Source organism: Bombina bombina, chromosome 4 (genome assembly GCF_027579735.1).
Source record: "Bombina bombina isolate aBomBom1 chromosome 4, aBomBom1.pri, whole genome shotgun sequence".
NCBI lineage: Eukaryota > Metazoa > Chordata > Amphibia > Anura > Bombinatoridae > Bombina > Bombina bombina.
In genome coordinates this window covers 1,032,402,577-1,032,420,274 of record NC_069502.1, presented here as the reverse complement: position 1 = coordinate 1,032,420,274, position 17,698 = coordinate 1,032,402,577, and the positions used below count along the sequence as shown (strand labels likewise).

General features: G+C 33.8%; 1 protein-coding gene across 2 annotated transcripts in view; it reads left to right on the top strand.

The window, feature by feature from the left end:
- Positions 1-2,024: 2,024 nt before the first annotated feature.
- BTBD3 (BTB domain containing 3) overlaps positions 2,025-17,698 on the top strand; it is a 64,791-nt gene continuing 49,117 nt past the window's right edge. Inside the window, exons 1-4 of one of the 2 annotated variants that reach the window (XM_053712144.1) lie at positions 2,025-2,108; positions 16,313-16,571; positions 16,744-16,834; positions 17,043-17,161. In XM_053712144.1, the coding sequence (XP_053568119.1) occupies positions 16,429-16,571; positions 16,744-16,834; positions 17,043-17,161 (353 nt within the window). In that variant the 5' untranslated portion in view covers positions 2,025-2,108; positions 16,313-16,428. Of the gene's footprint in view, positions 2,109-16,254; positions 16,572-16,743; positions 16,835-17,042; positions 17,162-17,698 lie in introns of those variants that run through there. The other variant, XM_053712143.1, reaches the window with a different exon arrangement.

Below are 17,698 nucleotides of genomic sequence, written 5' to 3'. Positions count from 1 at the left end.
ATAAGTGCAATTTTGCGTTCCACTCGTAATCTGGTTCTATGGCAGCAGGATTGTCAACAATGTATAACACTCTTATAAACATTATTACAAACACTGCTGCCAAATGGCTAAATAGACATGCATGCTCCTGAGCTCACAAAGATTTACTCATTAACAAAGTATACTAAGATAACTTTGCAAAATTGATAACAGAAGTAAACTGGAAAATTGTTTAAATCCATTTCAAGGGACATGAAACCCTAACATTTTCTTTCATGATTCAGATAGCATATGTGATTTTAAATACATTTCTGCTTTACTTCTTTTATCTAATTTTCTTAGTATCCTTTTTTGAAGCAGCAGCTACTCACTACTGGGAGCTAGCTGAACATATCTGGTGAACCAATGACAAGAGGCATTTGAGTGCAGCCACCAATCAGCATCCAGCTCCCAGTAATGCATTGCTGCTCCTGAACCTACCTAGGTATTCTTTTCAACTAAGGACACCAAGAGAATGAAGCAAATTAGATAAAAGAAGTAAATTGGAAAGATGTTTAAAATCACATTCTCTGTCTAAATCAGGAAAGAAAAAAATGTTGGTTTCATGTCCCTCTTTGTTTCATTTTGACTTTACTGTCACTTTAAATCTAAGCATACTTTGAATTTAAAATGATGCAAATTCATTTTAAAAATACTGCACCATTTATTAATGGTGTTTTTTTAAGTCTCTTCTAATGTATAACATTGTTGCAAAACTGCTGCCATATAGTACTGCAGACATGTGCACACTCCTGAACATACCTTCCTGTATGTATTGGGTACTTGTAAAGCACGGCTAATCACCCATAAGGGTCTCAAGGCGCTGCTCATTTTATTGACCTCAGAAGTATGAAAAGCTGAGCGGACCTCGCCGGGGATCGAACCTGCAATCCTTGGATTGCTACAGAGCTCAGCCACAGTGCCTTAGCATGCTGAGCTCTCTGTCCAGCTTCCTGCTTTTTAACATGCTTTTTAACAAAGGATAACAAGAAAACAAAGACAATTTGATAATAGCAGTAAATTGGGAAGCTGTTTAAAATTGTATGCTCTGGATAATGAAAGAAATAACTAGGGTTTTCTGTCCCTTTAAAGCCGGTGAGAGAGAAGCTTTATAGAAAAATATATTTTATAAGGCAGTCCAGAGAAGATAGGAAAGCTTTTATAAAAATGACCAGAGAAGCTGAGAATGGTTTCCTCAGGATTAGTGATGACTAATCAGATTATTCCTTACTACCCTCCATCTCTCTCCAATCCCGCTCCAGAGTTCAGCTTCTCTTCCCTCCCAGCAACTACCTCTCTCCTCTTTTCTCATTTAAGGCGGATTAAAGAGTTGTTCTGTAGTTTGGTACCAACAACCAAATACAAAGTAAACATCTGTAAAAGAAGAAAAAAATATCTCAAAGTTTTCTATATGCAGCTCAACAAACCACTTTATTTACAGTATAATATATATATATATATATATATATATATATGTGTGTGTGTGTGTGTACATATAATATATATATATATACTATATATATATATATATATATATATATATATATATATACAGTATATATATATGTGTATTTATAAATATATATATATATATATATATATATATTTATATCTATCTATTATCGTGTATATATATATATATATATATATATATATATATATATATATATATATATATAGTGTGTGTGTGCATCTGGTACTTTATTCACTCTCATGCAGCATCTATCTTTATTTCATGAAAACTATATATATATATATCCCTCCAATATATAGATACTTCATGAGGGAATAGAATCATAAAAAATATGACACATTTGATGAAAGTAGGTGTGAATCATAAAAATATATTAATATTCACTTAAATGTGATTAATGTAGTGTAAACTAATATTTTTAGTCTTTAATACCTGGAGAATAGCATTAATCCACCTTAACTGGAAGAAAAAAAACGGGATAGAGGCTGTGACATATTCAAGGGAGGGATTTAGAACTGAATGCTGGTTAATGGGTAAGAGGGATACAGGAACTGCTTGGTTTTGGAATCTGATAGTATTCCGGAGATAAACAAATGAAAGGCAATCTATATTAAAGGTAATATATATATATATATTTCTTATTCCTGAGCAGTGCACGTGTACAGGGGAAAGTATATAACCGAACAGCAAACCTGCTTTTATCTATCAAACTCAGCTTCAGGGCAGCCTTTGTTTTTTATTTTAATAATACTTTTATATTCATTGTTTAACTTGCCATGTTGTTGGGTATATTTTACTTGTCGAGCAGTGAGTGTGATACTGTATTACATACAATTCCAATGAAAGTATAAACTACTTACTAAAAGTGGGTTGATAAATATTCCTTGATAACAGCTTTCAGAAGAAGATAGAGAGAAAAAAGTGATGTTTAACAAATAAGAAAATTTACTATGAAACTTTTTTCTTTTTAATAGTTTTTACAGCTTCTAAAAATCTTGAAACTATATCCTGTGTTATCCAAGTGATGCATACACTACTGGTAGTTTCCACAGTCAAACTATTATCACAGCAGTGTTTTTGCATTCCTCCCACACTACCGTAGTTGTATACGCTCATATAAAAGGATACTGGCTGTCAGTGTATATCTATACAGCAAAACTGAGTTAACGTAGCCATTTGAATATATATATATATATATATATATATATATATATATATATATATATACCTGTGTGTATATATATCTATATATATATATATATATCATACTGAATAAAGTGTTAAAATAAATGATGTTTGCTATTGCAAAAAATCAGTAGAGGAATAAAAAAAAAATCGATATATTTAATTATTTATTTTAAAGCACTTTTCCCCTGTGAGAATGGTTTCACTCATGCGTGTCAGTCATTTAGACATACATATGTTTCCAAGATTAGTTATTTGCTGATTCCATATGTACTGTAAATCTAGTCAATAATATGCCATTATTAGTAACAAAGGTTGCTTGATACAATTTATTTGGCAAGATACATTTTTAATATACTCTCATTATTATCACATGTCACAGTAACACATTATCTGGTATATTTCATCATGGCACAGTGCAGCATAGATCATTTCACTATGACATGCTGCTATCTTTCACATTTCATTCTGGCAAATTTCATAAAGATTGGTACTCTTTATCTGGAATATTTCACTGTGGCACTACATTTACATTTCTAGAAGGCACACTTCCCTAACAGATATATTTTACGTTAAAGGGAAATAAAAGTTCAAAAAATAAAATTCTCTACTGCATATAATGCACTACTTGGACCTAGCTAAACAAATCTGGCAAACCAATGCCAAGAGGCATATGTTTATAGCCTGCAGTCACCAGGTACCTCCTAGTAGTGTATTATTTCTCCTATCTAAGTATGCTTTTTTTAACAAAGTTCATCAAGAGAACAAACACTTATACAATCAAGGTTACTTTTTTCTGTAATCCTTTTGCATTGATTGACCTATACTGCAACTCACTCTTACTATTCCTTACAAAAAAGATAGACAATTGTATGTTGCCACACGTGCTTGCTCTAATATGGGCTATGTGCACTTTTTTGTTTTAAGGAATGCTTTCCCTGTAAAAGAGTATTTCAACATATTTGTGATACTCTAACCCTAAAAACTAAATCAAAGGGACATTATACACTAGATTTCTATTTGCATAAATGTTTTGTAGATGATCCATTTATATACCCTATATAGCATTTAAAAAAAAAAAAAAGTATAGTTTTGCTTATTTTCAACTCCTAACCAAGCCCCAAAGTTTTAGGAGAATACTGATGTATACCTACTCCAGCTTTCTCCTGGTTGTGTAATTAGTCTTTTCAAATGCAGAGGAGGGGGGTTCTGTTTTTTTGTTGTTGTTGCTATAGAACCACTTTCAGTGTATGTTCCAGCTAACCTTTCCAACAGTGCTAAACTGGAAGCTTCTAAGTAAGTTTTTAAATGGTTTTATACTGGATTTTTCTACCTGTATCTGTGCATATTATTCTTTATAGTAGAGTCTATTACATGCAGTTAAATTAAAATTGGTGTATACTGTCCCTTTAAGTAAAAAAATGTAAAATAACTGATTAAGCACAAAGTCATTCTTTAAGACTTTAAAAATACATTTCCTATGAGTGTTTGTTTAGGGCAAGGTGTGCCGTGTTCTACTATTAATGGTAAAACATAATTATATATTTTTATATAAAATGTCCTGTCAAATTTAAAGGGACAATGAACCCAATTTTTTTCTTTTGTGATTCAGATAGAGCATGACATTTTAAGCAACTTTCTAATTTACTCCTATTATCAAATTTTCTTCATTCTCTTGGTATCTTTATTTGAAATGCAAGAATGTAGGTTTAGATGCCGGCCCGTTTTTAGTGAACAACCTGGGTTGTTCATGCTGATTGGTGGATAAATTCATCCATCAATAAAAAAGTGCTGTCCAGAGGGCTGAACCAAAACAAAGTTTAGATGCCTTATTTTTCAAATAAAGAGAACGAAGAAAAATTGATAATAGTAGTACTTTAGAAAGTTGCTTAAAATTGCATGCTCTATCTGAGTCACAACATAAAAAAATTGGGTTCAGTGTCCCTTTAAGTTTAAAACATGTTTTCTATTTTTGCTCTCAGCTTTAGGAGCCAATACCTAACTTGGTAGTAGTTAACTAACCACTTTATTTTGTGTCCATCCCTGCCAATAAGACAAGGCTGCTCATAGCCATAATGTTCACAAATGTATGCCCAAACTATGAAATCATATGCAGATCAGCACTTAAAGGGACAGTAAAGTCAAAATTAAACATATTATTTAGATAGAATGCAATTTTAACCAATTTTCAAATTTGTTTTTATCAAATTTGCTTCGTTCTCTTTGTATCATTTGTTTAAAAGCATACATAGGTAGGCTTAGCAGGAGCAATGCACTACAGTGATCTATCTGGTGCTTGGTGACTGCACATATCTATCTCTTGTCCTTGGCTCACATAATGTGTTCAACTAGCTCCCAGTAGCTCCTTGCTGATCCTTCAACAAAGGATATCAAGAGAATGAAGCAAATTTTGATAATAAAAGTTAGTTGAAGTTGTTTAACATTACATTCTCTATCTGAACCGTGAAAGAAAATTTTTGGTTTCTTTAAAGAGAGAGTTGTTCAGTAGTGTCTGTTCACAGGAAAAAAAAGTATTTGCTAATTTCATTTCAGGAAAGAGAAAAGTGATTTTAATCACCAGATTATGAGCATACCCAGAACATTTCAATCCGTTTTAAAGCCTGGTTATTGCATGGTCAGATGTAGACTCTTATCTAAAAATATGTTTTAACCCCTTTAATGCCAGAGGATAGAATGATTTTTCCACTGTTGGAGTCTAGACAGTTGTTCATACTCTTGCTATGTGTGGACTGCATTCTGGGTATAGATTTATATCATTTATATAGATACTGGAAAAATGTATTAAGCTGCAATCGCAAATAAAAGAAGCAGAGACTGCTTCTTTCACTTCTTCACCATATTAGAAGTGGTGAGATAGAACAGCTGAGATTCGTTTGTTGGGTTAATTGACTTGCTACTAAGTTCATGAAAGCAGTGGCTAGCATTGCCCAAGTGAGAATTGCATGCGGACAGGTTCCCTACCTGAAAAAATATCTGCCTGCATTTAAGATAAAATTTGCAATTGGTTTCTTCAAAGAAACATACAAGTGTGAAAAGAGAGTGCATTTTATTATTGAACTATTACTTGCATATAACTATGAACTGTGTAAGGTGACCATGTCACTTTTTAAGAAAATAGTACCCTCTGGGACTGGTTATTATTGTAGGGATGGGGAGGTTATTTAAAGGGACATTAAAAATGTTAAGTCAATGCTAAATAAGAGGATGTATTTAAAGAAAAGCTATAACAATTTTTTCCCATTGTGATTTTCCACTTCCTGCAATACTGTTTTTTTTTTTTTTTTTTTTTTTTTTTAAAATCATACAATAAAGTTTGAACTTTTACTTAAAGGGATACTAAACCCAATTTTTTTTCTTTCATGATTCAGATAGAGCATGCAATTTTCTAATTTTACTCCTATTATACATTTTTCTTCATTCTCTTGATATCTTTATTTAAAAGCAGTAACATAAAGCTTAGGAACCAGCCCATTTAAGGATCAGCACCCTGGATAGCGCTTACTTATTGGTGACTACATTCAGCCAACCAATAAGCAAGCGTAACCCAGGTTCTGAACCAAAAATGGGCAGGGTCCTAAGCTTTACATTCCTGATTTTTTAAATAAAGATTTCAAGAGAACAAAGAAAATTTGATAATAGGAGTAAATTAGAAAGTTGCTTAAAATTTCTGCTCTATCTGTCTATCTCTATCTATCTCAGTTGTTTAAATATTGAAAAAAATAAGTGTAGTGATTTAATGCCCATAAAGCAATAGGTGTCCCCATGTTACAACCTAGGATTCCTTCTCTGTTATGGCCTATTAGAATAGGAAAGCTATAAACTGGTCACCAGGCTGTTCAACCAATTACTGTGTTTAATATATCAGTGTTAAGCCCGGAGTCTGCACTTCCTCTGTTAACAGGAATTGGAAAGTCCACCATTTCCATAATTAAATTACAGCACTGGTTTTCAAACCTGCCCTCGGGCCTCCCTAACAGGCCACATTTTGAGGTTATCTGAACTGGAGCAAAGGGGAAATAATCAGCTGATTAGTAAACATAGGGCTAGATTTATCAACGCTGAGGCTCAGCTCGCCTGTGGCGGGGCGAAATTGTCCTGCAGGTAATTAACATTGCACACGAGCGCAATTTTGCGCTCGCGTGCAATCCTGCCCCCTGCCCGCGCACAGCCAATCACGCGTGGGCAGGAGCTGTCAATCTCCTCGGTCGGACTCGACCGAGGAGATTTAATTTCGCCAGAATAGAGGTGGCGAAGATGTTAGGGAAGCAGCGGTCTAGTGACCACTGCTTGATAAATCGCGGCAAGCAAGTTCTTGTGAGAACTTGCTGCCGCAGGGGCTTGATAAATCTAGCCCATAGTTATTTTACCTGCTATCATCCAAGGTAATCCTGAAAACCTGGCCTTTTGGGGAGATCTGAGGACAGGTTTGAAAACCCAGGGAATTACAGTAAAAAGGGACAAAATAAATATAGTATTAATATATTTTTTTACTACATATAATTAAATATTTTATCTTACCATCTCAAAGTGTAAAATGGCCCTTTAAACTGTAAATTTAAAGTGATTTTGTTATTTATTTTTTACTCACCTTGCCCTATATATAAGATGAGAAGCTTCCCCAGGTTGCAGGGATTAGTGATCAGCTTATTAGTGCTGCTTGGTCCTGAAGGGGTTTAACCATAAATTTGAAAAAAAAAAAAAAGAATAGGCTCTCAATAGTGCATCATCACAAGATAGGCACATGAGTGCTAAAAAAAGATACATTTACAGAATGAAAGCAGGTGTTGTACATGCAGACTGCGATCATTAGCTGACTCTCTAAGAATAAAGACATCACCTCTGCCATAGATGTTCAGGAATGAAGAACCTCTAGGTACTTTACACACATAATAGGATCGATAACTGCCTTCCAGTGATTAACTCTCAGAACTTGCTCCTACTCTGTCCTGGATGTACCAAGAAGAGCACAGAAAATACTCTATGCCGCTATCAATCAGACATTTTTAGTGCTAAACACGATCATATCTTCCCAAATAAAAAATGGAAACATTCAGAGTATTTATTATAAAGGAAGAGCTATGTGGGTCTCAGCCAGCAAGTCTGGCCATTTCATCAGGTTTCTAGAAGTTATTATTAATTTGATCCAACATATCCGCAGTAGTAGTGTATACACAGTACACCAGCATAACTTTTATTAGACACCTAATGATTATACAGTGGAATAAAAATAATATAAGCATTGATAAAACAATAAACAGCATTTATCCTAAATTAACCTCAATCATACTTTACGAAAGCATTAAGACATAACATTGTTTTAATTGATCATAAAGGGATATAAAAGTGCTAAAAGAAAGTCATTTTACATGTTAGAGCATTATATTATTTGTAAACCCATTGTTAAATGTACAACACCTCTTACTATTGTGTTTTGCCCACAATGCCAAAAAGCAGATTTCATAACCTACAGAATTTTGCAGCACTTTACAAAAAAAGATAATACTACAAATGCTGCATGCAAATCAATTAGGCTGTTTGCAGTATTTTGATAACCTGGGTTAAATATTTTGCTTTTTTTGCTTCTTTAGGGAGTGTGGGATAACGCATAATGTGTACACAAAAGTAGGGGGTGTTTTTTTGTTCCTTTTAAAGGGATATGAAGCCCCAAATTTTTATTTTGTGATTCAGACAAAGCATAATATTTTAAAAAATAGTTTTCAATTCACTTTTAGGAATTGATACAAAGAGACTATTCTTTATATTTCAAAGGGGCAACCTATGTTTTTTTTTTTTGTTTGTTTTGTTATCTTTCATTTTGTTCTTCTTTTTTTTTTTTTTTTTTTTGTTATTTCTTGTTTTATTATAAATTGTTTAGTCTTTGTCATTCTGAATGTTCAAACATATTGCCATTATATTTACTGTCTAATTTTGGTTGTATATGTGAATTTCTAGTAGTGTTGTAGAAAATGTATATTGTTGGTGTATGTTATATGATTATATGCTCCTTCCCTTTAAGACCACCAGATCCCCTGCCCTACCTGACCCCTTAATCGTCTGCCTTTTAAAGACTACCTGCTCTTTAAAGTGACAGTCAAGTTAAAAATAAACCTTCATTATTCAAATAGGGCATCTCATTTTTTATACAACTCTCCAATCTACTTTTATCACCAATTTTGCTTTTTTCTCTTGGTATTCTTAGTTGAAAGCTAAACCCAGGAGGGTCATATGCTAATTTCTTAGACCTTGAAGGCCGCCTCTTATATGAATGTATTGTGACAGTGTTTCACCACTAGAGCACGTTAGTTCATGGGTTTCATATAGATAACATTGAGCTCATGCACGTGAAGTTACTAAGATTGAGCACTGATTGGCTAAAATGCAAGTCTGTCAAAAGAACTGAAATAAGGGGGCAGTTTGCATAGGCATAGATACAAGGTAATTACAGAGGTAAACAGTGTATTATTATAACTGTAGGGTATACAAAACTGGGAAATAAAGGGATTATCTATCTTTTTAAACAACAAAAATTCTGGTGTTGACTGTCCCTTTAAGACTATTTCCTCTAACCCTATAAGACTATATTCCCTATAAGCCAATATTAAGTTAAAATTAGCTAATGTTTAATTATTTTTAATGTTTGTTACAAGTGTTATCAGTTCAAAGAATTTATATGGAACATGTAACTATTTTTTGCTTTGGTAGCTTTAGTAACATTTCTAAATAACAGAAAACTTTACAATGCTGCCTCTACCTGATTATTTCATAATGCCACCCAGCTGGCAAAATTTTCTGCGGAGAACATTGGTAACATAATTTAAAGGGGCATGAAATCCAACATTTTTCTTTCATAATTCAGATAGAGCATACATTTTTAAAGGGACAGTCAACACCAGAATTGTTGTTGTTTAAAAAGATAGATAATCCCTTTATTATCCATTCCCAAGTTTTGCATAACCAACACAGTTATATTAATACACTTTTTACCTCTGTAATTACCTTATATCTAAGGCTCTGCAAACTGCCCCCTTATTTCAGTTCTTTTTACAGACTTGCAATTTAGCCAATCAGTGCTCATGCCTAGGCAAATTCGCGTGCATGAGCTCAATGTTATCTATATGAAACACATGAGCTAACACCCTCTAGTGGTGAAAAACTGTCAATGCATTTAGATTAGAGGCGGCCCTCAAGGTCTAAGAAATTAGCATATGAACCTCTTAGATTTAGCTTTTAACTAAGAATACTAAGAGAACAAAGCAAAATTGGTGATAAAAGTAAATTGGAAAGTTGTCTAAAATGACATGCCCTATTTGAATCATGAACATTTTTTTTGGACTTGACTGTCCCTTTAAACAAATTTCCATTTGATTTTTATTAGATTTGCTTCATTCTCCTGGCATCCTTTGTTAAAGGAGAGCAGCAATACACTACTGGGTGCTAGCTGAAAACCTCTAGTGAACCAATCACTATAGGCATATGTGCATAACAACTTTTTAATGACAATTTGTTCTACAGGCATTGAAAAAAAAGAATATTAGCTAATTTTAGCTTACTCTTTGGTTTATTGTTTGCTGAGTTGTCACTAAAATCAGACAGGGGGTGTACCCAAACAATAGATCCTGCAGAGGACACTGAATATTGCTGTTAACATGTTTGTGTGGTGATTTATTTGAATAAAAGGAAAACATTCATTTAAACAAATGTCTAATGGATAATGTTGTAGTTTCAGTGTGTTAAAATCTGATCATTTTCAACATGTTGGTTATGGCATTGTACCTATTTCAAGTGATACAAATGTGTTTAGTCAATACTACTCCTTATCTCTTGTATATACAAATCTTTTGAGGGGTTCTTCTCTAAAGTGGCAGTTCAATTTCACTTCATGAAGAAACAACACTGGAATTTGTCTTTCCCAAATACACCACAGATTATCCTAACAGTAATTACTGATCTGAAGTCTCACAGCTTTTCTTCCTTGTATAGGCATCTATGATAGACCTGTACCTGTTTATTATGTGTAGGGTTGCACCGATACCATTTTTTTATGACCGAGTACAAGTACCAATACTTGTTTTCAAATACTCGCCGATACCAATTACCGATACTTTTTTTAATGTCATGTGACAGTTTACCAAGCACAATACAGACTAATTATTTAAGAGTCCTTCTTTATAATTATAAAGGACTGTAATTCAAAAGACATTATGAAATAATAAAACAGTTTTATTTGTCAAAAGTTTACTGAACATGTTTATAAATAAAAAAATATTACAATAAAATATCTAATTTAAATTTAAAGGGGTAATGCAATTGGGTTGTAGGGCTGTTATATAACATCAATCTGACATTTGTATGGAGGTTCGACTCTAAGCTGAACAGTCTTTCACTTTCCAAACTACTGCATGGGGCAGAAAGATATTTTTGGGCCATTTTAGCCAGAGCTGGAAATCTGTTTATTAACTGAACAGTACTTCAGGGCTTTGTCTGAACGAGGTACAGTAATCTCTACTACAATAATACAAATAACAGCAATTTGTATTGGGAGAACAGTAGTAAACAATTTTTAGTTTAGTCTCCACTCCAGTTTAAAATGAAATAGGAACATGCAGTTTGAAAAAACGCCACAAGGTAGCATATGGGTAGGAAGTGGAGGTATCGGTTTAAGTATCGGTGCATTTGCACAAGTACAAGTACTCATGCAAATACTTGGTATCGGTACCGATACCGATACTAGTATTGGTATCGGTGCAACCCTAATTATGTGTGTTAATTTTTCAGTCCATTTCTGATTTTGTTGCAGAGTATATTAGAACTCATCAGAGATAGGCAGCGTAAATGAAGTTTTTAGAGGCTTTTCAATTTATTTATTTCTCTTTGTATCCTTTGTTGAATATCATACTGGGATCTAGCTTGTGACTGCTTTTATAAATTATGTGTAGTTTAGGGATACATCTCTTGTTTGGAATTCATGTTTATGGTCTCCTTTGTGGCTATTTAGGGACAGATGAGACAAATGAGCATGTGCTACAAACTGAGCAGCCAATGTGTACAGTGTTGGAGGGTCAGTTGCATAATTAACAAGACAATGCATTAACGCTTACTCTGAATTTCAAATAAGCAGTAGGTTTTTTTTTCTCTGTTAAATTTTTTTACTGCCATTTGCCAGCCCCCTGTCTCATGTGATGGCTATCAGCCAATCACAGACTAGTATACATATACCCTTAGAGCTTGTGCACATGCTCAGTAGGAGCTGGCGCCCCAGAAAGTGTGCATATTAAAAGATTGTGCAGAATTTGATAGTTGAAGTAAATGGGAAAGATTCTTAAATTTGCATGCTCTTTCTGAATCATGAAAGTTTAATTTTGACTTGAGTGTCCCTTTAAATGTTTTTGCAATGCTTTAAAAGCATTGCTGCTCTGTCTACTTAAAGGGAAACTCACCCCAATTTTTTTCTTTCGTGATTCAGATAGAGCATACAATTTTAAGCAATTTTCTAATTTACTCCAAATTTTCTACATTCTCTTGGTATCTTTATTTGAAATGCAAGAATGTAAGTTTAGATGCTGGCCCATTTTTGGTGATCAACCTGGGTTGTTCTTGCTGATTGGTGGATAAATTCATCCACCAATAAAAAAGTGCTGTCCAGAGTCTCAAACAAAAAAAAAGCTTACATGCCTTCTTTTTCAAATAAAGATAGCAAGAGAGCAAAGAAAAAAATGATAATAGGAGTAAATTACAAAGTTGCTTAAAATTGCATGCTCTATCTGAATCACAAAAGAAAAAAATTGTGTTCAGTGTCCCTTTTAATTCTAACCTACAGAGCTTCTGAAAAGGTGTTTTTTTTTTTTTTGTTTGTTTTTTTTGTTTTATTAAAAAGACCATTTGGCTCTGTGTTATCCCATGCTACCAGCCTCCACCCCCCCCCCCCTTATTTTTAAAGAGAGAATTCATAGGTTTTTATGCAGAATAGCGGGTGTGTTCGCTGTTTAGCCTGTGAGGCAGGAGGTACAGTATCTGAATAGCTGTACTGCTTGTCTTTGCAAAACAAAATAAAAAGGCTGCTACAAGGACTGGGGACACGAGCAAGCACAGAAAACACAATGGGGTGCAAAGATAACCTTTAAAAAACATTTCAGAAGCACTGGAGGTTAGAATTATGTAGGCAGTGCTACAATGAATTGCAGAAAAAATATAGTTTACTGTCTCCTTTAAACCATTTGCAGCCGTGCTATTTTCACACACCTGTGCTGGAGTTGTTTTTATGTGTTTGGGCCTCATTCCATTTACACATAAATTTCTACTTTTTTTTTTTCTATGAGAGGTACCCACACAAGTTATACCTCATATCATTTTCATCATACTAAACATTTGTAAAAAAATAGTATTATAATTTTATAATAGCTTTAGTTTGGAGAGATATCTTAACCTCTTTGAGCCATTACTAAAGTGTTAACATCGGAAGTTCTGATGTAAACACTTGCAGTAAAAATGAAATCACGCAATTGTTAATACAATAAAGTAATTTCAGGGCCAGGATCGGATCATGGGGGACTGCCCCAGGATTAGGGCACATGGTTGTCATCTGCACACAACAGCAATGGGTCGTCAGGCACATCCTAGGGGTTAAGAATGATTTGCTGAAAAAGGGTAGTGGGTTTTTTACAGCCCCACTTTTCCCATCTGCTTGTAGAGGCCAATGAGATGCTTCATTTGAAACTGGGTAATTCTTCCTTATTTGTCCTAATAATAACTAGCAAGAGTTTGATAGGGGATCTCCATAAAGTGCACATAATGGCACAAAGTCTGTGTTCTAGAAAATGGAGTGCTCCACTGTCCAGCAAGGGACCTAATTTACCTTTTAATTTGTTGGTGATTACCATTTAAAGGGACAGTCAACACCAGAATGTTGTTGTTTAAAAAGAAAGATAATCCCTTTATTACCCATTCCCCAGTTTTGCATAACCAACACTGTTATAGAAATACACTTGACCTCTGTGATTACCTTATATCTAAGCTTCTACAAACTGCCCCCTTGTTTCGGTTGTTTTGACAGACTTGCATTTTAGCCAATCAGTGCTCACTCCAGGTTAACTTCATGTGCATGAGCTCAATGTTATCTATATGAAACACATGAACTAATGCCTTCTAGTGGTAAAATGCATTCAGATTAGAGGCAGTCTTCAAGGTCTAAGAAATTAGCATATGAATCTCCTAGGTTTAGCTTTCAACTATGAATACCAAGAGAACAAAGCAAAATTGGTGATAAAAGTAAATTGGAAAGTTGTTTAAAATTACATTCCCTATTTAAATCATGAAAGTTGTTTTTTTTTTTTTTTTTTGACTTGACTGTCCCTTTAAAAATCTCTACCTAGCCTGATGTATTTACTGTACAGGGGTTGTCAGTATGTTAAAAAGACAGCATATCTCCCCCACACAAAACCATCCTCATAAGAAAGAGGGGGGTTACTCTCTATTAAATGAGTGGTCTATGCCCCTATAATGACAAGGACATAAGAACTTTAAATATCTGTCTAATTGGTGATTTTAAGGATGCTCTGGCTTCTAAAGGGCACTCAAGCATCCATATTTAAGTAATACAATGGAGCAAATGTCCCTTTTTAGAAAGGAGATTTATACTTTTTAAATGAGTGGTAACATGCCAAGGCGGCTATTAGACTATCTCCGTGGCAGTGGCGATCATCTGCTAGAACCATATGCATGTATAAAAAAAAGAAACAGAGTGCAACAGGGAGAACCATATGTATGCAGAACAAAATCGCTGGGGGATGAATTAGCCACTCTAACTTGTTCCTCAATGCTTAACAGGAGGTGAGGCCTCTTATTTTACTTAATCTCATTTTTTTAAAATGTTATGTCCCCGTTTTCATCTAGGTGATAATACTGACCAACACCTCCCAGCATTGGTTTATTTTTGGGATAGTCTGGGATCTATAGATTTTCTATAATTTTATTTTCTGCATAAACTGTAAGATGATGGAAAGTGTCAAGAATGGATTTTAAAATCTAATTATCAGTTGCTAATTTCCTTTTTTTTTTTTATATAACTATGGATATCAAACCCTACGTTGTGCTGTTTTGGAAAAACAAATTAATGCTAAATATGTGGAACTATACCATTCCAGGTTGAAATATTTTTTGGAAAAAATGACTCTCATACATGTAAAAAAACAACATATTAATTGTATGGTAATTCACAGAAAAAAAAAAGAGTAAAAAAAATCATAAGATAAAGTAGATATGTTTGTTAAACACGCCATGGTGTATAGTCAACTACTAGTGATAGAACCAATTGAATAAATTATTATTTATATTTTGTGATTTTATTTGCTGTTTGTTAAAGCGCTAGGAGTCATTAGTCCTTAGATATTTCAAGCCCTGGTTTAACTAAATATTATAAATAAAAACATTTATTTGATGCTAATTTTCATTTTATTCGTTTGATATCGCCCTGTTTTTCACAAATCACTTTGAAATTAAATTGTTGTAATTTTAGAAACTGAGAGTAAATGATTTCTTCATGTGTGTTATTTGTATTCTGTTTTGATTTTGCAGCAAGAAAGCTATATATTTTTTTTCTTTACAACAACCATGCCTGCAATAGCTCTTGGCCTAATTAGCACAGCTTAGTAACTTGGAAATCCTGTCAGAGACTATTATGTTAGTTGGAAACAGAATGGATTAAATCAAATGCAGTGACCTCATCTCTTTATATTAGCGTACAATGAAACCCGTACAAAAAGCTATTTGTTCGCTTGCATTAAACAGAGACAGCAGCTTGTTTTTAAAACTACATTTTCGTATAACATTTTAAAAATAGCAGTCCTATCTGCTGCTTTATTATTTTATATTATTAACTGCTTGCAGAATCTTTACTTAAATCATATGTGCTTGCATGTATGTGTCTCACACTCATATATGTATAACCAAACTAATTGTACGTGTTACATATACACATTTTGTTTTTATATAAGACTGCTCTATATCATTTTCCCTTTAACAGAGAGACTATGTATATTACAAACACTATTGCTGAGATGCTCGGCCCAATCATTATCTGTGGCTTCAGCTATTGGCTTAAAGCTATTGACTGCCTGACACCATCTGCAAGGCTGCAATCTCCAATCTCGTCAGATGCATTCAGCACAAGACTTGAGTCAGCGAACAAGCTATGTGTGCTTTTAGCTGCAGCAGATCTTGTTAACCTGATTTCAAATAAGTAATACAGACATATATTTGCTCTCTCTTTTGTAGTGTATAGCACAGTAGGCGACTGCATTTTCATTACACCAAAAAAAAAGAATTTTGAAAGCAAACAAAATGCTTGGAATCTATTTATCACATCAAGTGCTGGATCAAACTTGAAGTCAGTTTATAATTCCGCAGATGGAAAAGAAAACCTTTCCTCTCTGTGTATGGCAAAGGTCACCTTGGTGTTCTGTACCAGCTTTATTTGATCTGTTTTCTAGTTATATTTGGGTTTCAATTTATTTTAGAGTAGTCTGATCTTAAGCTGCTTAGCTACACCAACTAAAACACTGATGGTAGATGCCAAAGGAAAGAGCATGAAATGTCTCACTTTTTTCTTGATGCTTCCAGAAACTGTAAAGAACCGCTCAAGAAAAGGACCCAAAAAGGGAACCCCCAGTAACAGCAGCAAGTTGTCACCAGTTTGCTATGAAATAATTACCTTAAAGACCAAAAAGAAGAAGAAGATGGCTGCTGAGATATTCCCAAGTAAAAAAACGGGTAACAGCAACTCAAACTCTGTCCAGCAATATCACCAGCAAAATCTTAACAACAATAACACCATCCCATCACCGAACTGGCAAGGGCTCTATGCTACCATCAGAGAAAGGTAATGTAATTTATTGGTTTAGTTCAGCCACTGGTTCTGGAAAATGTTTTGTTCAAAATGATTAGGAATATAGTAATTAGAAATAAATATTCAAGATCATGTAGAATTCTGCTTTGTTTATTTCCTGGAATACTGCATGCTACTATTTTTCTGTGTTTTTCTCTGTTTATAGAAATTCTGTGATGTTCAACAATGACTTGATGGCAGATGTTCATTTTGTGGTAGGACCGCCAGGTGGAACTCAGCGGTTACCGGGACACAAAGTAAGCAATAATTGTCTTACCATTAAGGCAACACATCAATTGTCTAAATTATGTTTAATCTCTGCTTTATGTTCTAATATAACTAATAAACTACTTTCTATCTATGTATCTATCTCTCCAGTCTATGACAAATAACTCATCTGTTATTGATAATTCTTGATTTTTATTTAGGTATTTGTTATTATTTGTTTTGTTTTCACTTTATTAGTATGTTTTGGCTGTTGGGAGCTCAGTGTTTCATGCAATGTTTTACGGAGAGCTTGCTGAGGATAAAGATGAAATTCGAATACCAGACGTTGAACCTGCTGCTTTCCTTGCTATGCTGAAGTAAGCATTATTGCATTAAAATAAAAGTGCCTATTGTAAATAGTGTTGTAATTAATATGTCCGTTTGTGTATATATGCACCCATATATGTATCAGTGTATGTGTGTGTGTGTGTGTATGTATATATACCTATATAAATATTTTGACTTGCATTATGATCATTGGTTTGTTAAAACTGTTACCATATAAATGTATATTGATTGCTAAAGCAACTAATAACAGTTGGCATGTAGCTGGTTAGGGTAGCCTTGCCATTAGGCATATTACAGAATGTGTTTGTTATACTTCGTTTCTTAAGTACTTTAGAAACAAAGTGCTTTTATGCTGTGCCTGTTACAATTTTACAAAGTATTGAGCTTTTTGCTTATCTAAACAGTGCTATGTTGTTTTCAAGAAAATAATAATTTCACAAAAATTAAATCCTAAAGATATGTTTATCATTTTAGATCAGTGTTAAATACAATAAATATAATGCTTCTATATGTATATTAAACCTAAAAAGTGATATAGGTGAACACCATTAGTACAATTTGTTTTA